The sequence below is a fragment of the Camponotus vicinus genome, unplaced genomic scaffold (assembly GCF_025532165.1).
Source record: "Camponotus vicinus isolate PSW18456_S1 unplaced genomic scaffold, iyCamVici1.0 SCAF_1, whole genome shotgun sequence".
Taxonomy (NCBI): Eukaryota; Metazoa; Arthropoda; class Insecta; order Hymenoptera; family Formicidae; genus Camponotus; species Camponotus vicinus.
This window is the reverse complement of record NW_028141945.1, coordinates 4,542,720-4,561,990: the sequence shown is the minus strand read 5'-3', so window position 1 is coordinate 4,561,990 and position 19,271 is coordinate 4,542,720. Positions and strand designations below refer to the sequence as shown.

The 19,271-nt window shown below is 37.7% G+C and overlaps 1 protein-coding gene across 6 annotated transcripts in view; it reads right to left on the bottom strand.

Moving 5' to 3' along the window:
- The window catches only part of Kdm3 (Lysine demethylase 3), a 334,026-nt gene that overhangs the window by 203,026 nt on the left and 111,729 nt on the right, over positions 1 to 19,271 (bottom strand). For all 6 annotated transcript variants that reach the window (XM_083094679.1, XM_083094698.1, XM_083094689.1 and 3 more), the window contains one exon: positions 17,242 to 17,341. In XM_083094679.1, the coding sequence (XP_082950805.1) occupies positions 17,242 to 17,341 (100 nt within the window). The remainder of the gene's footprint in view (positions 1 to 17,241; positions 17,342 to 19,271) is intronic.

The window sequence follows — 19,271 nt, the reverse complement described above, 5'->3', positions numbered from 1 at the left end:
TCTTCGACGAGGTCGATGATTTCGAGTCGCCGCCGGTGCGAAAAGGATAGGCGTGCCGCGGTCGCGCGTCGTCGCCTGGCACTACGCGCATAATAATAACCGCGTGTGCGTGCTCACAACTGCGATGTGCGCGTACGCAGAGTGCGTTTAGGTGGGCGACGATGCGCTCGTTAATGACATAACGACCTATGATCGCCGGGAAAGGCGAGAGATCCATTCGCTCCCTCTGATGACTGTTATCGACCAGAAAAGACACCTATTAAACGATCGTGCGATTCCTTCGAAGGAATCGACCCTTGCCCTTCATAAACCGCGCAATACACTCCATGGTGCTCAATGACGAAAAGAGTGTCGAATCACGTTGGCTTAGAATTTATCGCGCGGCGGGATAGCTAAGCCATGTGCGAATCGTAGAAAGCGGGGTATCGCAAATTGAGTTACCTCGGCTGCTCTTTGGAACATGTTCGATAGAGAACGAATCATCTTGTATATACATATAAATGGAATTAGCAATTTATTCTCGACTGCATCATTCAATTTTCATCTCATGTAAAATTGCTATACATATAACACAATTTATAAAAGATTAACTAAATTTCATATTGCTTGATTAAATTCAATATTACCAATTAAATAGCTACTTATCTTTTTCTTCTCTTTATGTATATATAGGTTTTAAAATCTTTTAAAAATTGTTTTAAACAATTACAGCTTCAGAAATAGAATAGCAAGTACATTATTTTTTATGTAAAGTAAACTATTCTGGTGCGATAAATAATTTAAACAATTATGCGATTTTTAAGACATGTTTCTTGCATCGAGTTTCTCTTTAAATTTTGAAAAAAGAAAATAATGGTATTATTTATTATATTATCCAAGTTACTTTTTTGCATTTTTATTATTACTTAACATTTTCCTGAAAAGAGGTTTGGGGAATTGCAAAACGATATAGTGAGATTCTCGTGTTTTGTATCGCATCCCTCATTAATCGTTCAAAATTTGTTCTCTGTTTTTCGGGCTATCATCGTCTCTCTCTAATTTACACAAGAAGCACGCTCTCAATAAATAATCTCTCTCACGCTCGTCCGGAGCCAAACAATTATTTTCGTACGTTCGTTCAAAGGTCGATTGCCTTGAAATTCACGAGACAGCGGCTGCAACGTGCAAAAATAAATAAAATGATCTGCGAAAGATTATTACAAGTGCCAAATTTTGAAATCAGACTATTTCTGTATAACAATAGAAATAACGGCTTCTGTTAAAGCAGTCACATTTGATAGAGTATCATATTTAATCAACTTCATGCATGTAATGTTTAATTTTATCGATGAAACATTATTTCAAATTCTGCTGCAAAAAATAGAATTTATATTTCCCAAACAAATGCTTAATACGTATATATCAATAGAAATATTACCGTGCTAGAAAGGAGCCAAATCCTCGAGTGAACTGAAACATATCCGGGTCAAGAATCGACGCGCGAGTATCTCCTAAACGAGATTTTCGAGTTCGTTAGCCCGCGCTAATGATCTATCGCTCCTGTCACAGGCGTTGCTACCGATATATCCGTCGGACCAAGACCCGGATGTACGGGAATAGCGCGAAATTCTGCGCGCGCGTGTGAGAGGCGCGATGGCAACAAAAGCACGAGCTGGCGTACTCTTCCGGGGGTGAGGGCAGAAGAGGGGGAGGACGCGCAGACGGCGAGACTTGGCACTCGGCCAGGCAGAACGGAACCAATCTCACTTTCGATTCCGTTGCACCACGTACAGTGAGATGGCCACCTGTGCAAATTAGATCGCGCGATCGCGAGCGATATCACGCCGGAGCATTGATTTTTCGGGTCAGGCGGCGGAATCTGGTCTCGTCAAACAAAATTACAGCGATGATTTCACACGAAGGCTAGCTTCGATGAAACGGACCTTTTAAAGTTACAAATCGAAGCGCGTATTAATTTATCGATGTGCCATTGAAAATGAACGCGTTAAAGATGTTACGTCGATTTAAAGAGATAAATTCTTCGATATTTCTTTATCTTTAACAGTATCTAAAAATGAACATTTTATTCTATGTATTCCTTTAGAAAACATAATTAAAAATAGGTTAAGTATAGATTAGATATAGCACTTTTAACTTGATAAAGTGCGAACAAAATAAGTACATATAATACTTTATATAATACTCCCCATGTGTGTTCCTCTATTATTAATAAATATAATCGCATTAAACTTTCTTCGATAAATATTATTTTTACAATCGAGTTGAAACTTTACTGTGACATTAAAATTATGATATATAGCGTGAAACTTGAAACACATTTTTGCTATTAACAGTCCAACTCTTTATAGGTAGATAGATAATCTCTATTTTTAAAGATACACGCTCGATAGCATCCAGCAACTCGGCTTGGCGCTCTGCCATATTGCCGTTTCTTGCTGACGAATGGTCTTACAATTTTTAGATATTTCGTCAAAGGCACGGTTGTATAAATACATGGGAGACGGAAAGAAGTAACTTCTTTTTTCTTGAAAGCCGATAAGCCTGAGACCTTGAGAACGACGAGATCGTTCGAGATTTCGCGTCTCAAGGCAACGCGATACCTGTCCAGCAGGCCACCTGCTGGCCAGCAGTACCAGCAGTGTATACGTTCGTCCATCAGGTTGCACCTGCGTGTCCGTGCACCCTTATTCGAGTCACGCAGACGAGTGCGGGCGCGAGCGCGAGCGCGCGTACGCGTGCACGCATGCATGCACGTTGGAATTTAGTGACGGACAGCTGCGGCGAGAGACCAGCTTTCGGCTTATTCACCTCATTATGCAATCAACGAGGAGGAAGAAAGGGGAACGAATGTACGCGCGGCCGGTAGATGCCATTTAAATCGATCATGCCGCGTGTCCCACGGGAATGCGTGCATAAACTTGATAAAATGATAAGATGAATGTTTCAATATGGTATGTCGGGGAATGACAGACGCTAAATTTCGAAACTCCAATTTAATACGAGAGCTAAAAATCACGATAGAATTTTTATTTCACATTTCTATGCGGAATTTCATAATATTTACGTTAGAATGTAAGAAAGATAAAACGTTAATTTTGGAAAATAATAAAAAATATTTAAAAGACAAAATATACTCGAAGAAAAATATCGTTTGTTTGACCGCACAAAATAATTGTCAATTAAAATAGTTTTCATCTTATATCCTATAACATTATTCATATTTATTGTACCATCGAACATCAAGAATTGCATTGCTTTAAAACGACGGTCTTTTTTGAAGAATATATTCGGTATTTCGAAAATTCGAAACGATTTGTGCTAACAAAACCAGCGATAATCTTCATCTCTTTTCGATCAAGCTGTTTTCGGAGCAAGCGAGAATCTGAATCGAGGGTGTGCTTTTCATGGAGAGTGATAGTTTTTTTTTACGAGAACAGGAGTCTCACGAGACTACGGATCGTTCTCCATGTCGTATATTTTTCCGGCCAGTCCTCTTCAACGAGGATCGATCCTTCCTTGAGGAGACAGATTGCTCCCTCATTCGTCTTCCAAGTCGTAACGTCACTTAAATAAGAGAGGAGGATCAAGGCCGCGCCTCGGAGGAAAAAGCCTACTGGAGGTTTTATCTTTTTTGTCCGATCTGTCTCCGTTTTTCCACGTTCCTTTTCTTTCGACGAGCGTTTTATTACCGCGCCGGTAAGAAACAGCTGATGTTTAATTTGCGTTGCGTTAGTGTCCCCTTTCATTCCACGATCATCTTCTAGAGAGTTGAGAAATACATACTAACAGAATATAAAGATGACGATTCTTCGTTTTCGCAGAAATGGAGCACTTTTGGAAACTGTAGTCGAGTAAAAGAGAGAAATCTTTTTATCACTTTGTGCGAAATTTTTGATATTTTCGTAAAAATAAATTGTGCTATATTAAGAATATATAATTTCTTGTGTCTTTGATCATTAATTCAAAAGTCACTATTGTTCGACATTTTAATAAAGAAAAAAATCAAAATTTAAGAATTTCGAAACGTCTCATATACATATAATTCCAATTAAACTTAAAAATAAGTATGTAATTATACAATCTTGCAATAATGACAGATGTATGTAAGAATGACTATGCTTTTTACGAGAACAACGAAGAACTTTAAATAAAGATAGTTTTCACTAATCGCAATTAACAAATCTTTTTGGTTTAGCTCAGATCCTTTGTGGAGATCTAGTCCCAGTGGAAAGCAACAGGAAGAGCTTAATGAGAAAAGTCATCGGAACTGTTCGTGCGGTATCGAAAAAGCTTCACGCCGCCGTCGGGCACGTGCTGTCTTTACAAGAGTTCGAGTTGCTAATGCAGAAACTTTCCTCAAAGTGCACGGAAAGCAAGAGCGAAGGAGAAAATAAACCATAGTACGTGGTAGCATTCTTCGACGACGTTTCTCCGGTGAACGAGAAAGAACAAGGAGAACGAAGACAGTTGAAGATTCGAAACAAAGACGCTTGAGAAGGAGACGATGAGAGACAGAAAGAGAGAGAAAGAGAGAAATGTTTTAGAGGATCGTTAAGAAAGTTCGCAGAGTCGTGCACACATATCGGTATATCTCGAGACGAGAAGAGAAACTTTACACTTGGCTGAACTCTCGAGCGAAAAATACAAAGCGCGCGCGTCGTGTGTACGTATTATGAATTCGAGTCCGGTAAATATGTATTGGAATTCCTTTCCTTTCCCTCCCCAGTACAGGAGACAGCTGTACCCGCAAAACTGAAAAGCCAAGACCTCTGAATTCCGAGAATGGAGATGTCCGAAATGTTGAATCGACTTTTCGCGCTTGATAGGATTACATGGTGTCATTGACCTGTATTCTCGTTACATGTATATTTGCCTTATAAAATTCACGTGTATATTAAAATATATATATAAGAAATATATATTTCTAATTAAAAAATAACTAACGTATAAATATTTTTTAAAAACACGTAGCAATAAATTGAAACGATAGCAAGAATGGTATGGAAGGTATTTCAAAGTTACGAAAGATGAAACTTTTGAAGGTACATTTTGCACGTAGCAGAAAATATAATTATTGAATTTCTATGTTGTGAAAAAAATTCCAATTTGAACAAATATTTGCACGATGCCTTTGAAATTCTAAAATTTTTATACTATCCGTTAATTCGAATATTCAAATAATTGAATCGTAAATAAAAATACAATACATAGCTCTAGTAAAAAAAAAAATAAATACACAAGCACATGATGTACAATAATTGTAATTAAAAATTTCAATCTCTGCTGTTCGTACCGTTATATTTAAATTATTTTTATTTATTCTCTTCAAGTTCGTACTGTTATATTTAAAAGAATATTTCGTTCCAGTTAAAAGCTTGAGATTAAACATGAATGTACAAATATTCATATTCAGTATTCGCTATACATGAAAGGCAATGAAGTATTTATTTTTTATCCTATGAAAATACGATATCTTTACAATCCAGGAAAGCACAGGGAATCCAGTACTCATGGTAGACGGAATTTTAGATGAATATAAACGCGCTCAGAGCGATAAAGAGGAAATCAAGCGCACGCGGAGCGGAGCGAAAAGTTTCGCAACAATAATTATCCGAGAGTTTCTGCAACTAGTGGGCAAAACGAGCGGGTCCGTGCTTAAACCGGAACGAACGTAGCTGCCTAATTACCCGGGGACCGCCGCCCACTTGTGTACAAACAAATTCGCTACGGTGTATTGTGCGTTGACCACCACGTGAAAATACGAGCGTCGCTTCGGTCTCCCAATTGTGCATATATATGAACGCTGTTCTACTAATGCCAGTATTGTCATAATGTTGGGATTTGTCATGCGATAAGGGATATTTTATTAAAATTGTCCGTGGGAAGAAAATTTGTTCGTAATTTCAAATTTCTGGTGAAATTATCTAACATAATCTACGTTAAAATATTAAATTTCCCGTATTTTTTAACAAAAATATTTTATTACACTTTTTACTTACATATGATTTTTATTATATTAAAATTTTATTACATGCAATATTTTTTTAATTCGTTAAAAATTTTGAAGTAATTTTTTTAACTTTTAGCTTTATCTTTCACGCGCGTCATTATTAACTGTTCTTGGTTTAATAAAAACAATTGTTTTAATTAATTCCCAATTCTTAATAAAATATAATATATAAAACATAATAAATAAAATTATATATAGCTATAAAATATTAATAGAATTTTCATAATATATATTAATAAGATTAATCACATAAAGAAAATTCTGACGATTGTAATAGGAAAAACAATATTTGTGCGGAAAAGTCGTTATTGTTAGATAAGTAAAAACATGAAATGCATCGAATAAGAGAACAATTTCGTGGATATTCTAAAGCATACGAAAATTCATTATTGATGCAGTAAGCGCCGTAATAATCGAAATCGTATTATCGAAAGCGTGATTAACGATATCGCCGTATAAACACTTTCCGCGTTCGAGATTATTTTTGGGCGCGACAATTTATTTGCTTTCCAATACATTCGCACTCATCAAAGCAATCTTTCTACACGAATGCTAAGATACATTGACATTTATTACATTTCCGTGGCACGCATAAATATATAAAGATCGTTACATATCCAGCGTATAAATGAATGATATCTCGTTAAAGTAGACCGATCGTAGTCGAAAATAAAATCCGAGTCTCCAATGTGTGGCAATTTTTTTCAAAAAATATTGCCAGATGATTCGATTTTGTTTCGTATACAGTAAAAACGATCATCGGAGTTATCGGCCTATATCGGACACGCATATTACCCGTAATGCAATTATAGAACAGACTGAAATCATTTTAACGGGAGCGTATTTGCTGGTCAACGCTACACATGCGCGACATGTTGCATATGTCACTCTTTCCATTTTATATATACATATGATTAATAGAATGCTTATTCTCGAAGCATATATATGGCACGCGTGATATTGGATCGAATAGAAAAAAAATAATTCGAACAAATTCAAATAACAAGATTACTCGATAAATTTATATCTCAGCGAATGTGTATCGCGTCAGCAAAACATCGAAGATGATTCGAGAGGATTTAAAAAATTAAATGTCAAAATATTCTAATGTGCGCGCGCGCGCGAATACGCATAGCGGTAGAAATCAATAGTGCGCGCGATTTACACACAAAATTCTCGCGAATTTAACTGCGATGGGCTCGATATAACCACGTTCAGTATTCTGCCTCCCGGATTTCAACGATCCGCCGTTGCCGGAACACTTTAATTACCATTTACGATTTCAATTAAAGCGAGCGACAATGGGCGCGGCCCGGCTGATTAAGGTCGATATTAAAACCGGTTTATTGCGACGGTATTTCGGTCGCGCGATTTCATATAAACGTTGCGCATATAAAGTAAACGTGAACATAACATGCTGACATTACGATTTGAATTGACTCGCGTGATCGACGCTATAATTTTGTTACGTGCTGAACTGGAACGTGTATAAAATATTCTGCACAACTTATAAAGAATTTCAATCATTAAAGAATTTGCAGATAAGGAAGTTTTTATCGCTAGATATTATACAAGGATACCCAAGAAACTTCCGTACGCCTTCATGTGTTACAGTATGATATTTATTTATTTTTATTCTGAAAAATCAAGTTAAATTGAATTTTAAACTAAATTTTAGCCTCCCTCTTTCTCTCTCTCTAAATTTTAGATTTAGAATAGTGGAGAAATTTCTATCGCAAACATTCTACCACAGCGCGTGATCAGACGAGGAAAGCAATTCCGAGCTATAAAGGTTTACCGCGTTCGGAATGTAGGACCCAATAAAAGCCGACACACGCGCCGCTGAATTTCAATATAACAACGTGACCGCCCGTGTCGAAACTGGTTCCCCCCTGGCGTCCGGCTCGAACGAACGGTAATTAATTCCAAAGCGCGCGCGATTTATCAGCCGCAGGCTCCGCCGTGATCGATGAGTCATCGCGACGCGACGATTCATTCAAAAGTCGCACCTCGTCGCGCGTGGGCGCTTGCGGTCATTGTATCCGACGCGGGCGTCGCGTCGCGTCGCGTCGCGTCGATGCACACCTCTCTTTCTCTGTCTTCGATCGCGCAATATATATGCGATGTCGATATCGATCGCGAAAATCGAAATCGCGCGTTTCCTACATTCGGCTTCGAGTGGACGTGGACGCTACGGAGCCAACACTTTCACATCAGTAATGTATCATAATTAACGAGCAGGTAATAGTAGCAAAGTGGATCACTGAAGCTAACAAGTGATTAAATATTGAAATGGATAACAAGCATTGCGATGAGAGCTCACGAGAAAAGATAAAAATCGTCATTTATAACGAGAAGTTACACATTTCTGCTTCAATATAAATATTTCTTTAAATTTAGTTTGACCTGTTTCGAACCTTTTTGGATTATCATTAATAATATGTATATTTTTCCAAATAGTATATCAGCCAAATTTTCTCCACGTCATATTACGAAAGTAACGAAAGAAAATAGCGATATTCTGGCTAGAGTATCGTCATGATCTTCACTCGCGTTGGACATGCGCGTCGCATCGACTAAAATTAACCGTTGGATGGGAAGCGGAAATTACTTTCGTAATTTAGTTACCATCGAATTACAAATTACAGTTACAAATTGCGTTTATAACCATAATTTGTGAGCCAATCAGTTATAAGTTACGGCCGCCGGAGGGGTGCATTAAAGTGTGTCGCCACACAAGAGAGCATCGACTAGCGTGCGTATCAAACGCGTTTAATGTCTCGCATTATTGGACATGAGCGGAAGTGAACAACTATTTCAAAAGTCATCAATTCCAATAGTTTAAGTTGGGACTTTCAAAGATTACGAACAGTTCGAAAGATGATTTTACAATATTATCGAGATTAAAAAAATGCTCTTTACGTAGATTAAAAGAAGAATATATAAAAAAGTAAAAACATAAAATAATGCGAAAATTGCAAATATATAAAATATGAAATAAATATCTGTCATTTGCTATGCGATAGATTCATGATTCGTATAAAGAAATTTGCTTGTCAAATTTGACGAATCTTTCTATCCGCACTATTTATGAACTATAAACAAAATTGCGAATACACGCATAGTTTAGCGCGAGCATAACATGTGTTAAGTATGCGCATCTATTACACAATTATTTTGTTATTCTCGAAATTTATCGAGTTTATTCGCTAAAATCTATCTTTCGAATCTATCATATTCTATCGTATCAACGATAAACCTGAGAGCTGATATTACAAGCTCGATATTACGAGCCGAATCCCCCGACTTTCAGCGACGAGTTCTCGCGTTAAAGCCGCGGGAAAAAATAACGTCGATACTCGCGCTCGTCGGTTCATTTTACGACCGATGTTTCGCTTTACTGCCGTGCAAAAACGACGTCCATGGCGTTATCGTTCATACACGTGTATATATACTCGTGTGTGCGTGTGTCGCACGACGTGCGTTCATGCGAGCCACTTGGAGCAACGCTTAAAAAAGCGTTTCCGCGTGGCGTTTCCCTAAAAGCGTTTACGTTTCTTTCTCTCGCCGCTGTTTTACATGTAAAATATCATCCTAGTTTGCGTAGTGTCTATTCCGGCAGTGAATTCCTGATGTATAATCCTTATTCAATGCACGTTTAACAGTCACCGCATAATAGTATCCTTTTTTATTACGTCCATAAACTATCACAATTCTTATTTACCGAGTGAATGCGGAATTATGTGTCATCCCAGTAAATACGAAGTCGTATGCGTGTGAAAAGGAAAACATAATAATAATAACTATATTATATACATATATACTAATTAATTGTACAATAGAGATAAAAATGTGCGTAAAAGGATGAGTACGAGCAAGCACGTTGTCCTAAACTTAATCTAAATAGAACATTCTTAATTTAAATAAGACGAAAAAAATAAGCAAAAAGAAAAATGTCGTAATTGGGTAAAATGAGACGCGATAAAAGATGTGACAGTAGTTTGAAAATAGAAAAGGGAGTCGGTACTTTTTACAACGTTGCACGAAAATGGAGTTATACAGATAACGATAGCATTGATTCATATTAATCGAGTTTAACGGAAAATTTATCGATGGAATAACACGATCTCATGTATATGAACTGTATCCATTTGTAATTCCATTAAAAAGAAAAAACCGAGTTGTAGCATTTGTTAATACATTCTACTGAATATTCGCGTCCGTAGAATATTCCACAGACGTACCTTTAATCGTTTAAATATCCCGATGAATTTTAGAGATAGGTAAACGAGAAATCCATAGATTGTGAGTTTGCAATTTTCAAATTTAAACAATAAATTCTTATAATTAACACGATGACTTGCAATTCGTTCAAAATTTTTTTCAACATTAATTTAACTTTTCAATTTCTACGTACATTCATCCGTTCTCATATTCATAATTAACAGAATCTCTCGATTTTGCACATTCGCATCCATAGCGATCGAACATGACATTATTTTCGATGCAGTCGTACACTCTAGTGCTCCGGAATTTTACTTCCCATATTTTCGAACAGCCGAATCGATTCGATTCGAACAAATCGAGCGATTAATTTTGTTCAAACTGCCTAAAATGCCCGAGCATTTCTATGCTATTTTACTCTCGAGAGCATGTGCGTCGGTCAACAGATACGAGCCACGTTGGCATGTATCGCCGTTCAATGCAGGCGCGCCATAATGTTAAATGTATGTATTACGGGAAACGCGACGCCCACGTGCTGCCCGACAATGCTTTAATTTGCCGTTCGTTCGCGATACACGCCCTCACCCTCGCACGTGCACGGCACACCTACACGCGATCCTTTCCGCTCGAAAGCGAGCACAAGCGTGTGCGTAAACGCACTTTTGGCACGTTGGCTAAACAGCATTTTCATAGCGATATCGAGGCGTATGACTTGTTCTCTCGCCATAATTGATTTAACGTATGTACTTATTCGATTTATGAACACGAATGTGTTTTCATAACGAATGAGGGAATTAATAATTATTTAGAATAATATATTCTAAATCGAGAGACACTGTGTGCATGGAAGAGACGCGAGAGAGACACATTTTATTCCGCAGACGTCATCGCGATGAAGGGTTAAAAATTGATCGTTTCCTTGACTCTTCGCAATTTTAATTGTATTCATTCGTCCGAAAGTTGGCAAGACTTATAGGAATACTTATCTACATCCTGCGCGTCGGGAGATAACGCATTTGCGGTAGCATAATTATTGGTATCAGGTGCGCATCGAGTATTATGCGCATCCACGTATAATTAGCATAGACACTCGCGTTTGCGGTGCATTCGTGCGTGAAACCGAAGTGTCGACGAAGGCGCAAGATAAGGAGAGAGTGATACGTGTGTTGGGAAACGATGCCGGTTACATCGACTCAGAGGCATCGACGACAGACAGTGGCAGTGATGAATTATTCTCGCAGGAACGTGAAATTGATTGCTTACAATGCTGTCGTACGTGACGCGATTTTACGAATACATCGATATGCCGAAATGATATCGCTCAATCTCGAAAACAATTCCGGCAAAATCGAAATTTAAGTCTGCATTGTTTATTTATCGTTTGGTTTATCGCGCACAAAATAGATATGTACATCACAATTTATTATCTATAATTATTTCTCTATTTGTGTGCGTAGATTATTATTATTATTATTATTATTATTTCATTATTTTTTATTGAATATTAAGATTCAAAATTTAATCGAGGTTGAAAAAAAGCCGCGTTTATTAATATTCCATTTTAACGTCGGTAAGATTTCATTTACCCTCGGTCAAATATGCAAGAAACGTAACTACGTTTGGAATTTCAACGAACTCTCTATATTCCTGTCGTAAAGTTACCTCAGGATAAACACTCGCTTTAAAAGCGCGCGCGAGACAATGGCTTTCAATGTGTTAAACCATCTCGCGACGTCGGATGCAAGCGCTGAATATTTAAGCGCACATTGTGCCTCTGCAAAGTTTTTAAATTCTGAACTCACGTTCATCGAGAAGCGTCAGGATGATCTCTGGCGGTGCAATGCAAACCGAAATGAGTCAAGCTACGAGTCGATCGATCGCGACGGGACAAATATCGAGAGCGAAAAGGACGAGGGAGAGAGTGAAGAAGAGGCAAGAGGGAAATGAAGAACGTCGCACAGATATAGGGGATAGAGGGGAGGAGGTGTAATTTCCTGAGAAACGAAGCCAACGAGGTTTCGCGTAATTGGTTCGAGGGGATGGCGTTTATATATGTATACATAGCCGTGAAGCCGCATCTCTCGAAATGTGAGATGAGACGATACGATACGAAAAGCATGTTTTGCCAAATACGTATACGGAATTTCCATGTAAATGCCACGCGCGACGTAACGCTGTTTTGCCTTACCTCTGGAACGATAACAATTCATTTCCCCTCTCTTGCATCCTCTCTCTTCTTCCTCGGTCAACTAATGAATTATTCATATTCGCTTCGGATACATTGTTAAACTCGCGAGTTAACAACAATGTTCTCGGCAACATTTAACGACCTAGTAATTTCGATATTACAAGTTGCCGCAATAACATTCAATACCAGAAATTAATTAAAATGTAATTGCATATATAAAATGATAGAAATGTGTCGTACCTTTATCGTTATCGTTATCGTTTATCGATAAGAAAGCTTATCATGCCGCAGTAAATACAATTAAAACGTATGTATATGTTTTTTTTATTATTAAATTGTTCGATAATACTTTATAATTATGTAAAAAAAATTCTAGAAATTATCCCTTAACAAGCTTGATTTATAAATTTAACAGCAATTTTGCAGTATAATGGACACATTTCAAGAATGTAAATTGGAAATGATTTCACTCAAATGAAATATTATTCGACAAATCCATCTCTCTTTCTCTCTCCTTTCTATTGTTGTTTTATTTTTCCAGACGTAATTACCGTGAGACATCAGCGCTCTTGGCGTGCTGCAGCGGCTCGAGGTTGTATTTTCAGCAATGTGTCACCCGACACGCGCTTACGCCAGCCGTTTATTTTTGCAACGTATATAGCCCTTGTAAAAATAAAAAAGATTCGAACGCGGGAACGGCGGGATGTCGAGGAGGGTCCAGGATGTGAGGAATTATACCGGCAACCGCGAAAGAGTGCCACTTCAAAGAACTTGCGAGGTCTCGTTATTTTATTACCACAAGGTTGGCGCACGCGGAAAGAAAGATCGGCTCTGAATCTTTTCGTTCGCATTTTTCGGCAGTTTTTGTTTGCTAACGTTTTCCGAAAAATTGCGAAAAAAAATCGACTCTCCAACTCTTTCGAGATGATTTCTCATATGTATAATATGTATTGAGACTATACGTTATAAAATGATTAAATATGTGATGAATCAATGTTATAATAATAACACATGATTAAAGATATTTAATGATTAAAGATATCAAACTGTAAAATTGAACACATCGATTGAACTTAATAGATTGATAAAGAGCTGATTATTAATATACGTGATGAAACGATTGTAATAATGAACTTGCAGCTGATATATTGATAGATAAATTTATTGTTGATATTTATTATTATTATTATTATCACTATCATCATACCTTCTATATTTGAGTATTCAAAATTTTATTGCAATGCTAAATCACGCTAAATAATTGAAAAATTATTAAGATAAATGCTCCTTAAAGTTTTCAAAGTTTTCAAAGTTTGACATTTTCGAATTCAGACAATAAAGAGACAATCATAAGTCCAAAAACATTCATGGAAATGATGGCAAATGACCTCACTTGATTTTGCAAAGTCAGAAGTCATCATGTGTTATTCGGAAATCGCGAAAAACTTATTATGCGCAAAACGACAGACAAACTTTTTGAATTATTCACGAGTCGTCTCGAGTTGGATGTTATTTCGGTGCTGCAAACTTCATCGATGACAATCTGTTATTCGTCAATTTGGACTAAAAACGTGGCGTTAATCGAAAATCCGATAGCAACGTTCCGCGACGCAATCGATTTCGCGTACATTCTCTAACTGAAATTTAATTCGTCCGCCGGCCCGTTAAATCAACTGGCGCCATAATCACGCGTAATCGATGCGCGTATCATATTAATATTTATTATATCATATTATCATTCGCATTTAATAATGCATTGATATTTCGCAGTATCATAATCAATGTATTAATATTAGTCGACAATCGGTGTATAATATGTATTAAAGGCAAAGAATGTTTTACGATTATACTATCTGCTATAAAATAATAGCAGATAGTATAATTTTAGATTATAAATCTTAATTTTGCATGCCAATCAATATTGCAGATAAAATACCGATGCCATATCGAGCTGAAGTAATTTTTATTCTAGTACGATAATTTATCTAATATTAAAAATATTACAACTAGAATTTCTCGACGGAATCCATACATGTATATATGCCTCTAGAGATTATTAGAGTACCATAAATATATTAAATGACGTCATGCGCGAAATACGAAAGCAAAATACCGCACACAATCTGAACCTGTAAACAACGGTCACGGTCGAAGATGCAAAGAAATTATAATCGATCAAAATGAGGGGCTTGTCGGCGAATCAGGAAGAAGAACAGAACGATGGCTCGTAATGAGAGCTCGAGTAACCCAGAGAACGAGAGAAAGGAAGATAAATAGACGTGAGGGAGGTTGCGAGGCCGATGGATCGAGAAGAGACGGAGCTAAGAAACGACCTCTTGAAGATTAGAGCGAATTCCCCGCGGACAAAGACCGTGCAATTCTTGTTCCTCGATTTGTGTTATGCCTGTTTTACACGACATATATATATTTGAGAAATTCCATTAATTATTCTATAGATAAATAGACTGAAAGAGCCCGAGATTTTATCATAAAAATAAGTATTAATTTTTACATAGAAATTATATATTGCATTTTTGTGGCTTTCTTATATCAATTTATGTATGTCTTACATGTAATTATTCATATAATAAAATTATTTATACTATAAAAATAGAATATGATTACTTTTTTTATAGACATAAATTTCATCATGTACAAAAATATTTTATGATATTAAATCGCGTATAGATCGTGTAAAACAGACTTTACAGCCGGCGGGAGGTTACTGGCCTCTTCCTCTATCGGAATCACAAGGACCCTTTCCTCCCTCCTGAGTCAGCCTTTCCTCTTTTCGCCCTCTCGCACTCCCGATACGATTCCTCTTATTTCTCTTTTCACCCTCCTCATCCCACGACGATTGCTCGACGGCGGTTCAGGCGATGCCGGCAACGTGTCTTTTGTCCACGGACCGGTTCCTGCTGGTTCCTCGAACCATTTATTTCCCTCGCGTCCCGACTATATACGACTCCTTCTCCTCTCATCCCGCTCTACTCTTCTCGCGTTCTCTCCCCATAACCCGTTCTCCCAATCCTCCCTCTTCAGCCTCTCGTACTCGTCCTTTTTTCGCCCCATCTCGTCGTCCCTGCCGTCCGATCGTGTTACATCTTTTTTCGGTCGATTCTTTCGCACTCGAAATAACGCCCCGGTTCCTGGCAGCATCCCGAGAGTCCATGAATGAACGCGGCCAAATCGCACGGAGGAGTCACCGGCTCGTCTGACCTTCGCGCGGGTCGATTCGGCGCATCTATCGACAACGACAGCGAGGACAACGACGACAACGACGACAGCAGCGACGACCGCGTTTGACCTCGCTTCATCGACCATACCAAGACTTGACACTGGGTCGACGGTAGCTCACGATCGCCTAGACACTTCCGCCTTGGCATCGGTGAAGGGAAGTTACTGTTTTGATATCGTTTTGTCCATAACGCTGTCCCGCGATATTTTTACGAATTTTGTATCATGTCACGCATTTTCCTAAATCAATGCTCTTATACAAATAAGAGAGAGAAAAAGAGTTCTATTTAAAAAAAAAATTATTTATTTATTTTTAAAGTATCCTAAAAATATATGAAAAATTCAAAAAAATATTTGAGAGTTTCAGATATATATTAGATGCTTCATTTTGCGAATCAAAATAGTATTGTATGCATTACTTGCCGTAGCAACAATCGACTTTGGAGCGTTTTCCGCATCCTGACCCGCGATGTTTACGAGTGCTCGCCAATGTACGACACGACGCGAGCGCGATATCACGGTTCTTTTATCGCGCTTTTATTATGATACCCGAGACGTCGGGGATCCAATTGTTAAATCGGAATCCTTTTCGTTCGTTTTGTTACACGGACGAGGACGAGATTGCTCGAACCGATCGATCGGCGAAACGATCCAACGACGAGCACGGGCAAGAATGGCACGCCAAGTAATACCGTGACGGCTATCGGAAACCGAGAGCGCCGGATAAGCTTTTACTATCCGATAACGATTAACGGCTGTTGGTCGTCCGATTGTGCGAGCCCGACCCAAGTATCGAGCGACCGATCGGTTCGTCGACTTTAAAAAGGTTTATTGGTACGCGGCGCCCGCTTCAAGTTCGCCTCTCAATGAAGCTGAAGAAAACTCGGGAAATGTTACGAGCTCTACGTTCCCCGAAAGTTCGCTGCCTTCGGAACACGATTAAAACTATATTCATCAGTGCGCGAGCACTTCCGCTCCAACTAGAAGCGAGATTAGGGGCAGACATTCCGCGAACCGACTAATGAATTTCGGACAACCAAGAACTTTGCGTAGCAGAGCTTGGCTCCATTTACGCTCCTATTAAATCTCAATTTCAAATGGCACGCCATTCATGATTATCCAGTCATTCCAGAAAGTCGAGTTTCTCACCTGCTGTTGGATTCGACTGGATCGTTCGCGGAAAAATCCGAATACACGAGTCAAGAAATTTGAATTTTCTCAACTTTGGAAATATTAATATATGTATATTTAATTACTTCACACAGATACATTATTCTTTGCAAGCGCACGCTTCTTTCGCGATTCTTATAATGATGTTAATAAATGTTTATGTATGAACATTTATGTCACTTTTGACAAGGTACGATCATCTGATTTCTCACGGATGATAATCAATTACATTTGCACGATATTTTGCAATTCACCCATATTTCGCAGGCTTTCTAAATCTGACAATCCTATGCAATCTCATGATGAAGTAATTAGGAAAAGACGTAAATTGTGCGAAAGATTGTAATCACGCGTATCTCGACATTTCATACAAGAAATGTAGAAATTGAAATAAGACATAAAGGCCGCTTACCTTTTTCGAGATGCTGAGATATCGGACTTTGTACCCTCGGAGTTGCCTGCAACTGCGCCGCGTTTCCCGGTCGTCTTCGAGGCCTTCTTCCAGGTCGGGGCTAAAAACAAACAAATCAAAAACATCGATTAATCATTGAACAGTTGGGAAATATAAATATATGTTTAGAATAAAAATTATACATAATTAGAAATTTCGATCGCTCGGACATATCTTTGAATTGTGTGTGTTTGATGTATTAATATTTAGTAATGTATTATAAGAAAACACAAGTTTTGAATAATAAAAGTGGAAATTTAAATAAATATGATTATTAATCTCATTTTTAACAAGAACAAATTGCAAACATCACGATCATCGAATGTTAATACACATCGCGTGCAACAAAATTGTTTTCATGCGCTTTCTTTCAAAGTCAGCTGACGCCGGATTAAAATGAACGATCGTGCCAATTTATTACAACGCGACCGATCACATAGATTACAGGCATATTACGAGCACGCAAAATTGCAACTAAACTACAATATAACCATATACTGCAAAATCGATTCGTATGTGATTACGACACGTCAAGTTTAACAAGAGATATTGCGATAATAAAATGTCTTTATAAAAATAAATAAAATAATAAAAAATAATATAAAAATGATAAAAATCACACACGACCGTTTTTTCTCCGCTCAGAAAGTATTCGTATCGTTATTAATATCCATTTAATTTTAAAATGCACATGCACATAAATACAACGTTGGATCGCGTTCGCATTTTACGCAGCGGAAATGCCACGAGACGCGATCGCATCGAATATCGCGATCGTACGGCGTGAATAAGAGCCATTCGCTACATCTTTTCGAGTCGTTGGCAGCACGTCATCTGCGATATCGCGCGAGTCTCGTCATGACGAGTCGCGCAGCCAACCGCGTTTTATGGAGTCTCGATGATTCCGGGGTCTCTATTTCCTTGCCGCATCGTCATCTTTCGCTATCCGTCCTTACTCGCGCTATATATGTACGTACATATGTACGTGTATACATACTCGCAATCAGATAATCGTAATGTCTCGGCTCTTTGTTGCTGCTCGTAAAACTCGCTCACACACGAGGAACAGCGCGGAAGGAACGACGAGAGCGGGAGAGACGAGTTTATACCGTCTTTGTTTAACTGCCGCATTTATTACCGCGGTGATAAACGGGAACGCGCAGAGAAGCGAGGGTGCTTTGAGATAAACGCGAGCGAGCATTTCGCTTGTGTCCCACTGGCGACCATCTAAATTTTAACGATTGATTTTACGACAAACTTGCAGATTGTTACCTGTGAAAATTTCATAATTTAATACAAACCAAAGTGTGAGTCTAAATGAACAATAAAGTTTTGTGAAAGCCTAGGAGAAAGGTTCTTATCTTCGACTTTCGAAGATAAGAACCTTTCGCAACTCGAAAATCATGTGTCTTCCATATTTTAATTAGGAAAAATTCTTTATTATTGAAACTAAAATCATCGAGTACAAAAATGCTCCATATATATTAAATATACTATAAAATAATATAACATAATATAATTATACAGCACGTAACGTAAAGAAAAAAATAGGAATAAATGCAGACTAAATTACAAGAATTTAGTGCCAAAGTATTCCAGGCATTTCTTAATAAAATCCTAAATTTCCGCAAGAATAAAGTTAAGCCTTGAATGCTTTGCTAAATTACTGAAATTTTTTTACACCTTAAATTTTCTTTGGGATGCACCACTTGAGGTATTGTAATCCTTTTTTCGTACATCCATATGGTCATTGGTGAAATTACATATATTACACGTATCGTACATGTTACATAATACAAATATAAAAATGTAAAGGAGCCTCAGAGATTAATATCTTTCTGTCATATGTAACGATAATCTTGCAACAATTCAATATCTTACCAAACATTTATTAATTATGGTTTCCATTAATTATGGTAATATGCTTTGAAAAAAATCTTAATTTTTTTATAATCTTAAAATGCATCAATAGATGTTCTACGTAATCAGTA